The sequence below is a fragment of the Bactrocera dorsalis genome, chromosome 4 (genome assembly GCF_023373825.1).
Source record: "Bactrocera dorsalis isolate Fly_Bdor chromosome 4, ASM2337382v1, whole genome shotgun sequence".
Classification (NCBI taxonomy): Eukaryota; Metazoa; Arthropoda; class Insecta; order Diptera; family Tephritidae; genus Bactrocera; species Bactrocera dorsalis.
Window position 1 is genome coordinate 5,264,696 of NC_064306.1, and position 17,681 is coordinate 5,282,376.

Here is a 17,681-nt window from a genome sequence, read left to right on the forward strand (position 1 = left end):
TTACAAAATATTTATAAAAAAGTTATATTTAAATATGATAAAAAAAAAAATATTAAAAATATATATTTTTTAATTAAAAATAATAATTAAAAACATAATTTTAAATAAAAAAAATTATTAAAAAAATTTAAATAAAAAAAATATTAAAAAAATCAATTTTCATTAATTCAAAAATTTAAGTTTTAATTATAAAAAAAAAATTTAAAAACATATGTGCATACATACATATGTATATATGTGTATGTATAAGTTTTTAAATGTAACTTTTAAAATAAAAAATTTTGATGTTTTAATAAAATAAATTTTAAATTAAATAAATAAAAAAATAGTTTCAGATGTTTAATTAATTAAATTTTTAAAAAATATTTAATGAGTTAAAGTTCATAAAGTTATATATAATTTTAAACAAATTATTACAAAATATTTATAAAACAGTTAGATTTAAATATGATAAAATAAAAGAAATAATATTTATACAAAAATATATATTTTTTCATTTAAAAAAAATAATTAAAAATATAATTTTAAAGTAAAAAAAAAAATTAAAATTTTATATAAAAAAAATTATTAAAAAAATTTGTTTTTAATTTAGAAAAATACTAGAAAATAATAATTATTAAAAAAGCAGTTAATAAATTTATTTTAATTTAAATTAATTAATTTAATTTTAAAAATATAAATCAAATTTAAAAAAATTATTTAAAAACAACTTAACAAGTTTATCTTAATTTAAAAAGTTTATTTTTTTAAAATAGCAAAACAAAAAATTCAAAATTCAAAAAATTAAAATTTAGTTAATAAAAAATAAATAAAAAATATTTTTATAATAAAATTTTTTTTAAATTAATTAAAATTTAAAAAAATTATTTAAAAAGAACTTAAAAAGTTTATTTCAATTTAAAACTCTAAATTTATAAAATAGAAAAAAAAATCTATTTTGATTAATTCAAAAATTTAAATTTTAATTAATTAAAAATAAATTTATTTCAAAAAATTTATTTTCACTATTAAATTTGTTTAATTAATTAAAATTGAAATTTTTTTGGTTAGTGAAAATTAATTTTTTTAATTATAATTTTAATTAATTTAAATTTTTTTTGCTATTTTATAATTATTGAAAAAAAAACTTAAAAAGTTTATTTTAATTTAGAAACTCTAATTTTATAAAATACCAAAACAACAAAAATAATTTTAATTAATTCAAAAATTTAAATTTTAATTAATCAAAAATAAATTTATTTAAAAAATTATTTAAAAAAATTTATTTTCACTATTAAATTTGTTTAATTAATTGAAATTGAAATTTTTTTAGTTAGTGAAAATTAATTTTTTTAATTATAATTTTAATTAATTTAAACTTTTTTTTTCTATTTTATAAAATTAAACATTTTTAATTAAAATATACCTTTTAACTCTTTTTTTGATAATTATTTTTTCCTTTAATTTTTCTAAATCCTGTTCAATGTCCCTTCTCAAATAATTTTTCTTTAAAAAAAATAATATTTTTTGTTAATATTTTTATTTAAATTTTATAAAGCAATTTAATGTTTTTTTTTTCTATTTTCAACATTTTTAATTTAATGATATGCTATAATACCCCTGACAGTTTCATTTCTTATAAATAAACGGAATATAGTTAGACCTTCTCTCCCTAACTCTGTCTCGACACTTATAGAATCTAAAAACATAAGAGATATATCAGAAATGGTTTTCAGTTAGTAAAAAGCGCTCAGTGGCTTATCATTCCTTGAATAACCGAGACTGTCACATTTTTTTTGTATTGATATTAGCAGCAAACAAAAAGCAGCGCAAAATCGCAAGCATACACAACTCACTCGCAATTATTTATGAACAAAATAACGGTTCAATGAACTGTTAAGACGAGAAGCATACAATACATATGTGACGCCAGTTGGGAGTGAGTGAGTGTGACACTCGAAGAAGAAAGAAATCGAGAAGTTGTCAGTAATGGCTTGAGATTACTCAACGTGCATACGAGTGGACAAATATGTATGTGTATATGTGGGAGTGTATGAGTGTTGAGTGGGGCGAAATCCTTTAGCGCTTTTAAAAATAGGTACATATGAATACAGTGAATGTGAGGCAAGTGGTTCGCTTAAAATTTTCTGCTCTTCGAAGTTCTGAAATGCTGTCTGAAGCTCACTTAGAACTTATTAGGAAACTCAATTTACTTTTCTCTCGAGGATTTCACTAATACGGTCAGCACCTGATTTAAATTTCTATATTTGAGTACTGAAATTGCTCTGTAAGGGTCTTATGATCCAGTATATAGGAGTTTATTGACACCACAACGGACCGGCGTTCTAAGATCTGTTTTTCAACGTAACCCAAATAAAATTGCTTTAAACTCCCTATTAGCGAAAGCTTGGTACATTGTATAGTATATATGCATATTCTCTACAAGAATTTTAGACTTTTTAGTAAAACAATGATGAAGCAAATAGTGATAAGATCCTTGAAATATACTCCATAACTTCATATAGTGACTTAAATCAGAGTGGCTCATACATTAATCCCTCTGTTTACTTAAACAGGTAGATTAAGTTCGGAATTGACATATTAAAATTCAAATAAAATGGAGATATTTTAATAACTTTATCTCGGAACCCGGTAAATATTTCAATACTTGTGGCAGATACGTTATTTTGTGCCTTTTTTTTAAGCCGGCGATTTTAGTTAAACATAACCTGAAATTTTAAGGGCAAAAAGTTTGTTATTTTAGGATTAGTTTTCTTTTCAATCTAGTATAATTATTAAGTGGTACTCAGACTATCTTAATGGTGTGTCAAATTCGAAAGAATCATATCTTTATTATACCTTATTGTCCTCTCATGAGAAGAGAGAAAAAGCTGCTCACTGTCTTCAATCGTTAGGAGTTGAAATCTTAAAGGAATTGCTTTTTTTATATAAACAGAAGCAATAAAAAAAATATGTGTATACATATATATAAATTTCAATATATTTGTTTAAGAAGTCATGCTCCTTCAGTAGAGTAATAATCACATATCTCATATATTATTTAGTAGCACACGAGTAGTTCATTCATTCATCCATCTTGTTGAGTACAAGTGTCACTACAAAAACAAAAATTCAAGGCTTATATACATACATGCACCTATATAAATATACGATGAATTGCACCATTTCCTAAGGTGTTGGGTTCGCTAAAATAAATTGTTGCTCAGACATGTGTGGCAAAAAAAAAATCATACATGAATATAGTACAACCTCATATATCACCTTGAGCAAGTGCTTTGTCTTAAAACAAATACCAAATTCATGGCAATTTGTTGTACTGTAGCTTTTTCCAAGATTTTCATCTTTTTTACTACTTTGCACGCAAGCAACTGATTTACACCACAAACCAACTGCTAGTGTGTCTCTAGGGTGGCATTCGTATTAATAATTGAAGGCATTATGTAATGCAAATGCTTGTGGAGTGAGATGGCGGGGTGAAACATGATTATTTGTGGGGTACTTCGTGACTTTTCGGTATGAGTTTTTACTTTGTCACGGCAGTTAAGTTGAATTTAGCGTGAAAGTTAACGAATTTATCGAATTTTTCGAATTTTCTGCTAACAAATTTCTACAAACAGTTAGTGCTTTGATTTATTATATTTTAAACAAAAATTTCAAAATTCTCAAAACTCAAAAAAATGAAAAATCAGCTGCTTAAGCGTTAGTTAATTCATTATTGGAAATTAATGTAAAGATTATATCCGCAGAAGTCTATTTTTAAATATCTTGTGGCCCGGAAAAAATGCTGAGAAATATTGAAATACTCTCAACAACGAATTTCTTCGAAAATTTCATTTGAAATATTTCTGTTTCATGACACACCAGCCCAAATCTGTCTACAACAGCCGACTTTTTATTAAAGAAGCAACCATAAAGTATCTTCTTTCTTACTTCTTCTTCAGTGAACCCAAAAAGTATGCTTAGAAAAGTTGTGTAGCTTTCAACTATAAATTTCTTCAAAACGAAATTAACTTTCTTACTTACTTTCTTCAATATTAGGCACTTTAAGAGACACTAGCTTTAATCTGTCTACAACTGCCTATTTATTATTAAAGTAACAAGCATAAAATGCCCTCAAAAAATACTAGAGGACCCGCCTACGTTTTACTGTGGCTGATACATAGGTAGTACTACTAATACCATCTATATGATTCCTATTTCTATTTTTATGCCAGACCTTTTACAATTTTAAATTGCCTGTCAAGATACCCCCTCCAATAGTTAGCAGGTATGAAAAAAATGTTATAGCTACCCATAGATGTATTGAATCACCCAATTTATTACTTAAGAACGAACTCTGTCCTCAATATAAAAACTTGATCCACAGATGTCGCCTTTTACTTTGGCATCGTTTTGTTTAATACACGTTTACGCCAATTGAAGGTTTGAATATTGGATACTGCGATGGTAGCGCTATCTATCGGTCAAACATTCCAAAATTAACAATTGATTAAAAATGAAAAAATAATTTTAAAAACATTTTCCAGGGAACCAAATTGTAAATCTAAACCATTATCGAATCTCCTTGAATATACACACAAAATTTCATTAAAATCGGTCCATCCGTTTAGGAGTAGTTCAAGTGCAAACACACGGTCAGAAGATTTATATATATAAAGATTTTTATTTCTCCCCTTGTGTCTTTTTATCCACGTACTCATACATTTTTACGGTTTTCAAATCTCTTAGCTCGGCAATAAACCAGCAAACTATCGAAGTTCGCCACCTGCTGTGTCTAAAAATAGGCTATTAATTTTGAGCGCCGACAAAAGAAATCTCAAAATGGCTTTTTGCCGTCGCGCTGCTGTCGGTTATGGTGTGCGCTTATAGAAATGTGCAAAGTTAGTGCTAGCGCTGCACTTCATTTTTGCATGCAATCGATAATTTTTTCTACATTTTTTTGCGCTTTGTGCGAACTGCTTGCACACCCTAAAAGTATAGCAGAACTTTACTAAAGAAAGCCAGCTAGCCGCTTTGGTGCCAAAGTGGCTTTCAAGTAAAGCCGCCAAGTGCGCTATACAACCGCCTTCCTTTCTTGCTCTCTCTCTCTCCACTTCGCGGCAAGCAAACAGCGTACTCAAGTTGGTCCTTGCCATTGAAAGTGTTTTGTTGCATACTTTTGTGCATATAATTATAGAATGGGTATAGACGTAGGCGCATATAGCCGGTGGTGGCGCCTAAAATGTCACTAAGCTCAAAGCGGCAGCGCCGCGTATGCATTTGTTTGCAAGCATATAAATAGACTTCCTGTCAAAGCGTATGGGTGTGAAGTGAGCTTGTCGCCAAGTTTTGTCATCGGGCAAAATCTCACGCGACTGTCACGCTGGCGCCGCTAATGCATATGGGCATGTCTGTGTAATCACATGCATGTTTTTGCCCATTTCAGCGCATACATGCATTTTATTGCATACTTTTTGCCGCTGCAGCGCTTGCTATTTTATTATGTGCATGCTTATTGGCAAAGTTGAAGTTTTGCACAATTGTATTGCTCGTAAAATGGTAAAATATTTGCACTGCGACACTTCGCCGGCGTTTCTAGCGAAGCGCATATATACTCAGTACGTCGCGTTTGTCGTCACCAGCGTTTCGCCTTGCATTGCCACAAGCTTACTGATTGCCTTTCTTCCTCTTTTTACTTCATTGCATGCTTTATCGCTTTGACTAATGCCGATAGTGATTTTTATGTCTCCAACTGCCATTGCATACTTTTGTGCGCAAACCAGGCGCCAGTATTGTGAACTTTGCTTTTCAGTTTTTCAGCTGACAGCCTTAAATTCTTTACCCAACTATTAAAATTCAAATATTTTTTGGTTTTTTTTCGCCTCATACGCATTAAAAATATTAGCTGCTGCGCCTAAATGTATGCAATAATATTTTTTACAAATAAAATGTCGCATGCTCGCGCATAAATAAGTGCGCCCGCAAGCCCATAAAGGTCTATAAATATTTTCCTTGTGTGTATTTGCATATTTATCGCTGTCTGCGCATATTGGCATATAATTTAATATCCTTTACCGTTAGCCAAATTTGCCATCGGGCAGCTACAGAACTTATCTTGCTGTCTGCTTTATCTCCAGCCACGGTTTTAATGTTGTATTCAAAGGATGTTCGTTTATATGCCTTGCGAATTTCCTGCCACACTTTTGTCTCTCACTCTCTGTCTCTGTCTCTATGTCTCCGACTCTCTTTTTTATCTTACCCTGCCTTTAATTTCTCTACAGTCCCCAATGCAATTTATTCGCATATATTTTCGGCACATTTGCCGGTTTGGCAGTTTAATGAGAGTCGATAGCAGCTGTTGAAGCTGTGAATATTCATGAACACTTACGTAATTCTCATTTTTAAATATTTATTTCGTAATGGCTTGGAAATGAAGTTCTTATTTGAAATAAGTGTCTCTCAGCAATACTAAATTTAAGTTCCTTAAAAATTTTGATTTTACAAAATATGTCTTTCGGGCCTTACAACACTTTTCAATCATTAGACCGTAGTTTCTGCCAAGCTTTCTATATATTTCTCCCTCTCTACCTCACTTACTCCATGACTGAGCCACTTTTCGGTCATTAAGTCATGGTTTCTGCAAAGCTTTATCTCTCTCTGTCTCACTGACTCAGTGACTACCCACTTTTCAGTCATTAAACCATAGCTTTGTTTGTCTCACTCTCTACCTCACTCATTCTGTGACTGAGCCATATTCAACGAAAACGAAGCAGCTTCATAAATCTCTACATCCTTTAAATAAGATCTTTATAAACTCTTCACTTCTTTCACATCTTCAACCTCTCACTGTCTCTCTTAAACTTTGAGATATCATAAATTCTGTACTCATACTCATGAGTACAAAAAATTCATGAGTTACATTGGATACAAGTAATGGCTATGTTCGGTTTTTAGCCTTATGAAAAAATTTGTGAGTTTGTTCCAAAAAATTTAACCTCACTTCTGCTCAACTCACTTAGAACACTAGATCACATGACGCTGTAATCAACTGAAAATGTGTAAAATTTAAGTCACGTCATTAAGATTTCGGAATAAGGACCTAATTTCTGAGCACTAACATATTCTACTACCACTGAGAAGCTCTGGTTAATTTTGTAAGATTATTGAACGTGTTTGACAGATGTCATACCAACCAAATTGAAAAAAATTATTATACATAAAGTTCGTTCACAACATATACATATGTACTTATATATATGTTGGTAGGGAATATTACCAACATATATATAAGTACATATGTATCTTGACGCTCACTTCATACCGCTATACCTGTTTAACTAGGAGGCTTTAAGCGGTCATACCTTTATTCTCTGTCTCTCTATTTCTTCATCTCTCTCTGTCCCTCTAGTTATTCTCCCTCTATCTCTCTAATTTCATTTATAAGACATACATACATATGTATGTAGTAGATATGACCAAAAAAGAAAGACTTGTGTGCTTTTTCTTCGCTCCTTAGGCCTCCAATGTATAATTTTTCTTCGAAATTTTTCTTTTTTGTTCTAAATTTTTTACGAGCACCACTCCAAACATTTATTTGCCTGGGAATTACTAGCGCAACTGACAGCTGCATTTTATATCCGCCAGAAATAGAAGAAAGTTTGCTTGTGTCAAACGAAAATTGCATTTCTGTGCTTTCTTAAAATAAAAAAAATACTAAAAATAAAAAAATATATATCAAGAAATTTGGAACAACAGTGAGTGCTTTACTCATATAAATTACTACAAAAAAAATGAGAAAAACATGTATGTACATACATACTATATAGTATATTCGCTCTCACCGTTGAGGCGCACCAAAGTACCGCGATATTTATTGCAACAAAAAAAATTAGACGTTTAAAAATAGTTGGACTGCAAATAGCATTTCCTTTATAATATTTTGCTGCATTTTATTGATTTTCAATTTTTTTGGCAACAAAAAGTGCTTCCTTCCGTTACCTTGCAAATTTGGCTGTTACCTGCTTAAATGTAAGTTATTGGAAAGCATGTCAAGGCATTTCCACTATTGGCAAAAGCAGTGAGGTAGGAATTTAACGGTAATAACTGTGAATTGGCAAGGGTTGCCAAGCCAGTTATTTAAGGAAAAGGGTAGAAAAAATATTATTTTAAACATCTGCCCGACACTTACTTTCCTCGAATAAGTAGTAGAAAAAATAGTATAAAAGTATATAAATAGTATACTATAAACAATATTATTATAAAATATATGCAATTTAAGATCTTTGAAAAAAATACGGTAATGTTAATAAAATCAATTTATGAAAACATCGCAAAACATAGAATGATAGTATAAACAATATTATTATAAAATATATACAACTTAAAATCTTTGAAAATAATATAGTAATGCTAATAAAAAAAATTATGAAAACATCGCAAAACATAGAATGACAAACAAAGGATTAGATAACTTAAAAACAACTTTTATAGCATAAAATTGAAAAAAATATAAATGTATTAGTTGACTTGGCATAGGACTCCATACAAACATAGCACCGCATAATGAAAATTAAAATAAAATATCAATTTATTGAAATAAGTCAGTAAAACCAAATTTTCTGCCCAAAATAAATAAAAATATATAAAAGGTGGATAAAATGACAAATATTCAATCATAACATCGCATAACATAGAATAATATAGTATTGTATTGCTTATTTAACAAGACCACATTGTGCATAAAATATCACAAAAAAATTACAGTACACATAAGTTAACATAACACTCCGTAAAAAAATAATACCGCAGGAAAAACATAGCAATGAGCAACTAAAAAAATTGAAGGTCAATTAAGTGAAATTTTTGGAACTTAAAAGTTAAAAAATACTATTAAACTGATAATAAAGTTAAAATAATGTAACATCGCAAAACATAGAATGGCATGTACATAAGTGTTATTAAAGTAACTAAATGCGATTAGGTGAAATTTTTGGAACTTCGAATTTAAAAACAACAGTATTCAACTGATAATAAAATTAAAATAAAATAACATCGCACAACATAGAATGTGATAATATAATATAATTGAAGGACATAACTTAAAAGTAACTTTTAATGCTATAATTAATAAAATATATAAAAAACATTGAACTAGCTTAACATAACATAGCATAAATAGCATAATAATAATTTAAAAAATAATGAATTTAATTAAAAAATAATTAATTAGTTAAATAAAATCAGTCAAATAAATGTTTAAGTACTTGTTATAAAAAAATAAATAAACATTGCATAACATAGAATGGCATAGCAACTCGTGTCCTAGTATAACAACATATTAAGACAAAAGCAAATAATTGTTTAATCTAACATAACATAACACAATATTAAAACCTATAAGAAAACATCGAAAAACATAGAATGAGATAATATAATATAATTGAACGACATAACTTAAAAGTAACTTATAATGCTATAAATGGTAAAATATCTAAAAAAAATATGGGCACGCTTAAGATAACATAGCATAAATAGCATAATAGTAATAAAAAAATAATGAATTTAATTAAAAAATAATTAATTAGTTAAATAAAGTCAATAAAACAAATTTTTATGTTTTTATACTAAAAACTCAATAAACATTACATAACATAGAATGACATAGCAACGCATGTCATAGTAACAACAACAACATTAAATGCAAAAACAAATAATTTCATAATCTAACTTAACATAACACAATATTAAAACCTATAAGAAAACATCGAAAAACATAGAATGGCATAACTTAACATTTTCTTATAATGTATTGCCAATATACAATACAGGGTATACGTATTATTACTTAGAGTCACAAAATATATATATTTTCGTAAAAATTTAATATGAAAAGTATTTCCAACAGATCTGGCATCTGCATGCACCTGATAAACTTAATGTTCACTTTAATCAATGTGCTTAACAGCCAATAGCACACACTACCAGCTTAAAATTAACCAACCTGCCTGCTATCTTCTGCCTTGAAATGAACAAAAGCTACTGCCTCCACACGAAATTGCCACTTAAATCCTTAAATCTTTCTTCAGCTCAATAAATAAGCACAACTTCAGTGTCTCAGCGCACTGATTGCTTATACGTATGTACGTATAAGTGTGTATATCCGTACCTAATTGCACTTACGCTTTGACAGCATACCGTTATCTTTGCGCTGCAGCATAATTAATGTGTGCAGGTAATCCTTTACAACAACACACACACATGCATGCTGCTGTACATACACCTAGCGGAATCAGCAAAGCACCGTTAATTGCATGCTGAAGCCAGATTTGAGAAAGAAATACTAAATTTTAATGTTACCGTTAACGCCAATGCGCGCGTAAACGCCCTACAACTTACTAACTACACTGATTCTAAAACTTTTAAAGTTCTGCTTAACGCCTCAAGTCACCTGGCCTTTATCACTTTTTCACAGCTTCTTCTGCTCTTTACAAGAAACAATGAAAACACTTCGTAAATTTAATCAACTCGTTTCTCTACCTGCTTCGTTCTCAATTGCGCCAATAATTTTTTACAAACTTTTCTCACACAACTTAATTGCTTTTGTCTTACGTTTGACGGTGTAGAACGGCTAGAGTTGCATTTTAGTGTAATAAATTGCGTGGGGTGGAATAAGTAACAATCAAAGTGGCTACGTTGCATTGAAACCGCTATGTTATTAGTCTGGGCTTTGAAATCATATTTCATGACCTTGGTTAAGCTACGTTTGAGTTCATCTCTCTCACCATCGAGCTTTAAGATGGCTGTTTCTTGGAAGGATCTACTGTATTTCATACCAGTCTCACTTCAAAAAAACCTTTCTCGACCTTGAATTCATAATCCGCAGCCTCGATCAGGATAGCTTTGTAGTTCCTGAGCCTAAGTGCGTATATATCTCTCACCACCGAACTTAACAATAGATGTTTCTTCAGTCACAAGGCTTAATTTTGCTGCTGTAGCTTTCCCCTGCTCTTTAATTGCGCTTTCCAAAGATGGTTTTGCCCATTCTAATACTTTAATCTGATCTACAACATCCGAAACCTTTTAAAATCTGTTTCGCAGTTGTCGAACTTAAGCGCAAATTAAAAAAAAAATTCTAGTTTCAATAGCTTCTTTAACTCTGTGCTAAGCTTTAACTGCTACTGGGTTCTCTCTCACTTCGCTGCATCCTTAAACTGTAAGCAACTTCGTTTACACTCATTCTTGCTGCAGTCGCTTACTCTCACCTAACTGCTTGTTAACATTACGTTGGAACACAATAACTTAATTTGTCGCATGCATGAATCGCGTATCGTGATTTCATGCGCCAAACGGAGGCTGTGAAGACTGTAGTGCCGGATAAGCTGCTACCTTCCTTCCTCTCTCACACACATGCTGCACGCTATTGGTGTAATAAACAGCTGAAAACCAACAACACAAACACTTAAATATCTAAGTTTCACGCCAAGTTTTATAAACTCTTTGTCTACACGCGTGTTGGCGGCTTCGGCGCGCGTCTTAGACACGCTACTATGCTGCGAAGACTATTTTCTCGTCCTTGTCATGCCATAAAATCGCGGTGGTGACGTCTTTTACATTGCAAGATTACTTAGCTATCCGACTACAAGTCGACAAGAGCTTGCGGGTAATGGTAGCGCCAGCACATCCGCGGCTTGCAAGACTCAAGTGTGCGTCACAGTGAGCGCCTGCAAACCCTTTTCGCGTAATTCGAACTGGGCGTTTCTTTAACGCAAACCAAATTGTTGCGCCCGGCGTCGGGTAAAGATGTGTTCAAAGTTTTAAATTAAATTAACTTTATCGCCAACTGGTTTTGGGTCGTTAACTATTAATTGGCGTTAGACGATATTCAAATATGTTTGCACTTTTGTGGGCGTGAAAGGGTTGTGTGGGCAGAAAACTTTGCAGACAACCACAGCAGGGTGGAAAGTGTTCGTGACAGATGAATGTGTGGAGAAATTATATTGAAATTCGAATTTAAACTCAAAACTTTGAAATTCGAAGTTTTGTGGGACATGTGAAGGATGAAAATGGTTATATGAAAGCAATAAAGAAGTGGGTTCCAAAAAAATAATAAACCTCACAGTACCGACAACGTTTTTTTATAGTTCTCTGACTTCTCTTTTTTCTTACAGTACCTTCTCACCGCACATATTAAACCCCAATTTACGTTTTTCCTGCATTTCAGGTGCGGGCTATGGAACAGCGGCTGAGTGAATGGCCCAAACCACCACAGTCAGCCACCAACTCGCCGATCCATCAAAGCCAACAACAGCAACAACAACAATCGACATTAACCGCACAGCAATCAGCTAGTCTTCCCACCCAAGAGGCTGAGAAAACCATCACCTCATTGGAGATACAAGTTGAGGAGCAACGTCAATTGCGTCTACACGACGCTCGACAAGTCGAAGCCAAAGCGGCCAAAATCAAAGAATGGGTCACCAATAAACTACGTGAACTCGAGGAACAAAATCAATTGTTACGCGAACAGAATGTTAAATGTAATCAACAATTGGAGCTATTAAAAAATCATATCGCCAATCAATCGAACCGACACAGCATTGTCGGACCACATCCAGTGCGCAATAGTCTGAGTTTGGATGTGCAAGAATTTGCCGATTCGGCAGAGGGACGTAGACGCAGCGAAAGTTTAGATCCGCAAGAGATCATCAATCGCCCATTAACCGCTTCATATCCACATCATCAGCATCGACGCAATCTCAGTATGGAACCGCAAGAGCTCGAACGTAATTTAGTTGCGGCTGTAGATGGTTTAACGCTCACACCACTAGCCAGCATCTCGAAAGCGTCCACAACGCGACCGGATAGCTCGGATACCGATACAGCGCACGATTACGCTGAGATCTATACACCGTCGTGTGAGAAGCTGCCCGCCTGGATGAAAAACAATCCAGCGTTGATGGCGAGCGGTGGCAATTCGAGCACCACAACCACTACCAGTGATCTGGGCGTACCACGTCCCCCCACGCCACCATTACATCGTTTTCCCAGCTGGGAGGCGAAGATTTATCAAGTAGCCAACGATGGGCTGATTGGCGTGAGTGAGGAGAACCTAGTGCAACATCAGCAGGATGTGCATCCAACGCAGACGCAGTCACAACCGCCACCCGACATACAGGAGTCCACAAGTGGCGCGGCGTCGGCAGGCAGCAATAGCGCCTGCAATACGCTAGCGAACGGCGGCGGTCACGGACGTGCGACACCTTCAAACAACGGCACATTGGGCAGCACGCGCGGTGAGAGTGGCGCTGGCGGTAATGGCGTACCGGGCACACCACAATTGCCCACACGTCAGCAGCAGACTGCAAGCGGTGGTTTCTGTGATATATCGGTGCCCGTTTATGCCACCGTCAAAGGGGTGAGTGTTAACGCGCTGCCATTTAGTTAACAAGGTAAAATTAATTCGTTTGTCTTCCAGCGCGCTTCCCAAATACGTTCCATGCCCTTTACGGGCGACTCCAGTGATGACTCGAGCGATGGCGAAGATCACGCCGTTATGCTTACGCACAATTCACACAACTCATCGAGCACCGACAACACTGAAACATCCACGTCGGGTAGCGCATCGAGTCCTTCGAAGAGTCTAAAGACATCGTCGAGTTTGAGCCCGGCTAAGCGCAGCGGTTCAGAGAGCCCAAAGAATACGAAAGCTCGTGGTATGTATGAAAGCATGAAATTCGAAATGGTTGTGGGAAAACAACGTAGTTGATTGTGCTTGCAGACCTACTAGTCGAAACACCTAACCAACAACAACTAAACACCTATACTCCAATACTAACTAACTAAAAATACCTCTATGTATTACTGTACCTGTATGCACTATTTTCGTTCTTTATGTTTTGTTTTTGGTGAAGTATAACCCGTAAGCTTATAATTCCCGATTCTAAAGTCAATTAGTGGCTCGTAACTTTCCTTATGATAGTACCACATTTAGTTCTCATTTATCTATTTACTTTTTCGTACCACTTAGTAGCCTAAACCCTTTTAGTACCACTACAATTCTTGGGTATACTATTACTTAAAGTCGCTTCACCCTCAAAGCCAAGCTTTCTCACAAACTTCCGAGTTTGACTGTCCCAGGTTCCATTTATGGAAACAACCGAATAATTGCAATCAACAGGGACCGTCTTTCTTTTTTGAATGAGTCGTTTTTAGCTACCGATCGCTCCGGCACTTCATCCTTAATACTTTGCAACTTTTTTGTTACATAAAACTGTGTGAGAATGTTTTTCTCCTTTACTGAAGCCAAGAGCTTTTACGGTAGCTTCAGTGCTCGGACCAGGGCCTTCCTCTCTACAGGAGCCAGGAACGATTTTATTAAATTGTTGGCGAAAGAACCTGCAATATATTGTTCCAGAGCACCGAGCAGAACTTCAACCCAGGAGGAATTGTCCCCGATCTCCCCACACCTCTCTCATACACTTCCTCGGAACAAATAATTCTACTCATAAAGTTGTCAATATTCGGAAGGGTCTCAGACAAAAACAGAATAGCTTTCCTATAACAGTCTTCAGAAAGAGACTCGAAATTTGCAGCCAAAGATAAGGTTCTTTTAAGAGGACAAATTTTACGAATTTAGCGCATGGCTAGGGCGATATTATAAGGATAATCTAATTTTAATCCACCATTGTTTCTTTAATATATAGCTGAACCCCAAGATCATCCCTAATCCTAAACCTAACCCAACCGGATTAGATTGTCGACATAACCAACCACTTGGCTCGATAAAATACAAACTTATTCGGGTATCGTAGAACCGACTGTTGTTGTAAATGGTCATTCCTAAACTGAGACAGTTCTCCAAAGCTTTTCCTAGTAGCTAAGCGCTCCGAATCTCATTAGTCCCCTAGTAGTGTTTCGTAGTCTAGAAACCTTTTGTCTAACCCTTACTCAACTTTCCCTCCATAAGTAGTTTTCTTACAAAGATACACATTTTTTGCAAATAAAATAAAGTTTCTAATAATTTACTTTCTATATGCACCCATTAAATGTCCTGGTCTCATTAACCCTTCTAAAACCAACGAAAAAATGATTAAATCAAAATTCAAATAATTTGGCTCTCATTTCCATTAACCTTGTATCAAATAAAAAAAATTCTCTTTCGAAGCTCACCAAATGCACATATCCACCACACATTACACCAACACAAATAACAAACACAACAATCATTACAACACATTGCACACATACAACAATACACAACATTTGGGTCCTTACACCAATACAAATACATTACCATTACCAAATCACAACAACAATGCCAACAATCACGCGACTACCAACAATCATCTACGTCTCCCCCACATGCGTGGAACAGTAATTTCAGATATTTCCTTTGAATCAGGCCTGTCAGATGATTACGCTTTGCCGCCGGATGCGGTATCAGAGTCCACATGCATGGACGCCTCCATGCCGTCGCTGCTAATGCGACAATCGTATGTGGATTCGCCCAGCAAGAAGATCGAATCGCTCGAAAAGGTGAGTACTTATGCGAAGCCGCTACAAAAACACTGGATTTGACTTGCAGCTCATATCCGCTCTAACGCAAACTCACGTCCACGCTTTAACTGTAACGTTGTTCTTCTCTTTCGCTTAGATGGGTCATCTCGCCAAACTCGGTGGCAAACTAAAGACATGGCGTAAACGTTGGTTTGTGCTTAAGAATGGCACACTTACCTATTGGAAGAGCCAACACGATGTGAACCGTAAGCCGCAAGGTCAGATCATGTTGGATGAGGCGTGTCGCATTAATCGCGCCGAAGGTGCTTCCACTTTTGAGATTGATACTGGCAAGAAGGTCTACTATCTCACCGCCGATTCGAATGCCACTATGGATGATTGGATACGCGTGCTGCAGAATGTGCAGCGTCGCAATGCGACCAAGCTGCTGTTGAGCCGTGACGATCAGAAGCCCACCATACAGGGTTGGGTCACAAAAGTGAAGAATGGACATGCGAAGAAATGTTGGTGTGTGCTTTTGGGTAAAATGTTCCTCTACTTTAAGGCGCCCGGCGAGACGGTAAGCTAGTTTTGCAAATCCCGTTAAATCTCAGTATTAAAATCACATTTTAACATTGAATTTCCACTAGAATCCGCTTGGTCAGATAAATATGCGCGATGCACGCGTCGAGGAAGTCGAACACGTTTCCGACTCTGATTCGGAGGAGCGTGAAGAGCCGACACAGAGTCAAGCACGTCTTACCGTCGCCATTTATCCAGCACATCAAGGTCCCACATACCTTATACTACCCGGCAAGCAGGAACGTGATAATTGGCTATACCATTTAACTGTGGTGTCGGGTGGTGGTCCAAATGCGGGCACACAATACGAGCAACTCGTACAAAAACTTATGGAGACTGATGGAGATCCCAGTGAGTATTCTTTTATTATTCTTAAAGTGGTTTATATATAAAGAGATCGGCTAGTTCAGTAGTGACAGTACAGACTGACTGTGGTGGACAGGTAACTTTGACTTGACTTTGGGGAATGATTTATTTCAGCATATTCGTTGTTGTTGTCTCAATTAGAACGCCAGGATTGGCGTTACTGAATATGGACTAAATGATAGCGTCAGTTTTCTTTTACCTTTATGCGCACAACCGTACATAGACGTGTATTCGATGAATAACAGACTCGAAAATGTTTTTCCTTTATATGAGTCCTTTAGAACTCCAGGGTCGTAAAGTTTCTGGTCAGTTTGGAGTAGTTTCCCAAGTAATAACTAGTCAGCGATCTCTGGACGGTACATGGGGTAGAACGGCTCGCAGTTTTACCAGAACTCCTGTTCGACTAACTGCTACAGTTAAACTTGAGACTAAGTGCCATATAGCTTGAGCTTTCGCCTAAAGTACACGAATGCGTCGACCGAAAGTGAAAATCATTATAAAAAGCTTTTACTGCTTTTTGTTTATTGTTTCATAACCTCACTTTTTGTCTTCCAGATTGTGTTCTATGGCGCCATCCAATTTTATTGCATACCAAAGACGCCATCACATCACCGCTTACCTCGCTACACTCAGAAGCCATGCAGCCCGAAGCTATCAAATTGTTTAAGGTAAGCTTTTGCGTCTATTTTAAATCAGCTAAGCAAGAATATAAGACTTCAGTCCTCAATTTAAAAAAAAAATACATTTTCTTCAATACTTAATATTTTCATTATTTCGCCTACGCAGAGCATTCAACTCTTCATGTCAGTGGCTGTTAATCAACCCGGCATCGATTATCACGTCGTCTTGGCACAAAATGCCCTACAACACTGCCTGGATATGCCCGAACTGCAAACGGAAATGATCGGCATATTGGTGAAGCAGACATCACGGCACACGGGCCAGAAGCTTAGTGTCGGCGTCCAGGTAAACAAGAAACTGGGCAAGCAAACGCGCGTAAGTTTTTTAAGTTGCAAAAGCTTTTCATGTTTAGTTCCCTTGTTGTTTTTACTTTAGTTGATTTAGTTAGTTCCTTTAGTTTTCATTTATGTCTTGATTCGTTAGTAGTTCCACTTAGAGCCTTAGTGTCGATATTACTAACCCAAATTAAACTAAAACCAAGCACCAGATTAGTTAACTAGATCGGTAGTTATTTAATTTTTTTATTTTATTGTACACTTATTTTCTTACATTTTAACTTTGATAGCTGAGTTTACTTC

At 34.7% G+C, this 17,681-nt stretch overlaps 1 protein-coding gene across 18 annotated transcripts in view; it reads left to right on the forward strand.

Annotated features, from left to right (window-relative positions):
- Nucleotides 1-17,681, forward strand: part of LOC105232084 (uncharacterized protein CG43867) — a 327,570-nt gene that overhangs the window by 297,705 nt on the left and 12,184 nt on the right. For 11 of the 18 annotated variants that reach the window (XR_007422737.1, XM_049456460.1, XM_049456458.1 and 8 more), the window contains 7 exons: nucleotides 12,200-13,393; nucleotides 13,454-13,691; nucleotides 15,143-15,513; nucleotides 15,632-16,054; nucleotides 16,125-16,407; nucleotides 16,978-17,090; nucleotides 17,209-17,418. Coding sequence is in view for 17 of the 18 variants with exons in the window: in XM_049456460.1 (XP_049312417.1) it covers nucleotides 12,200-13,393; nucleotides 13,454-13,691; nucleotides 15,143-15,513; nucleotides 15,632-16,054; nucleotides 16,125-16,407; nucleotides 16,978-17,090; nucleotides 17,209-17,418 (2,832 nt within the window). In the remaining variant the exon portion in view is untranslated. The remainder of the gene's footprint in view (nucleotides 1-12,199; nucleotides 13,394-13,453; nucleotides 13,692-15,142; nucleotides 15,514-15,631; nucleotides 16,055-16,124; nucleotides 16,408-16,977; nucleotides 17,091-17,208; nucleotides 17,419-17,681) is intronic. The other 7 variants (XM_049456463.1, XM_049456465.1, XM_049456467.1 and 4 more) reach the window with 4 other exon arrangements.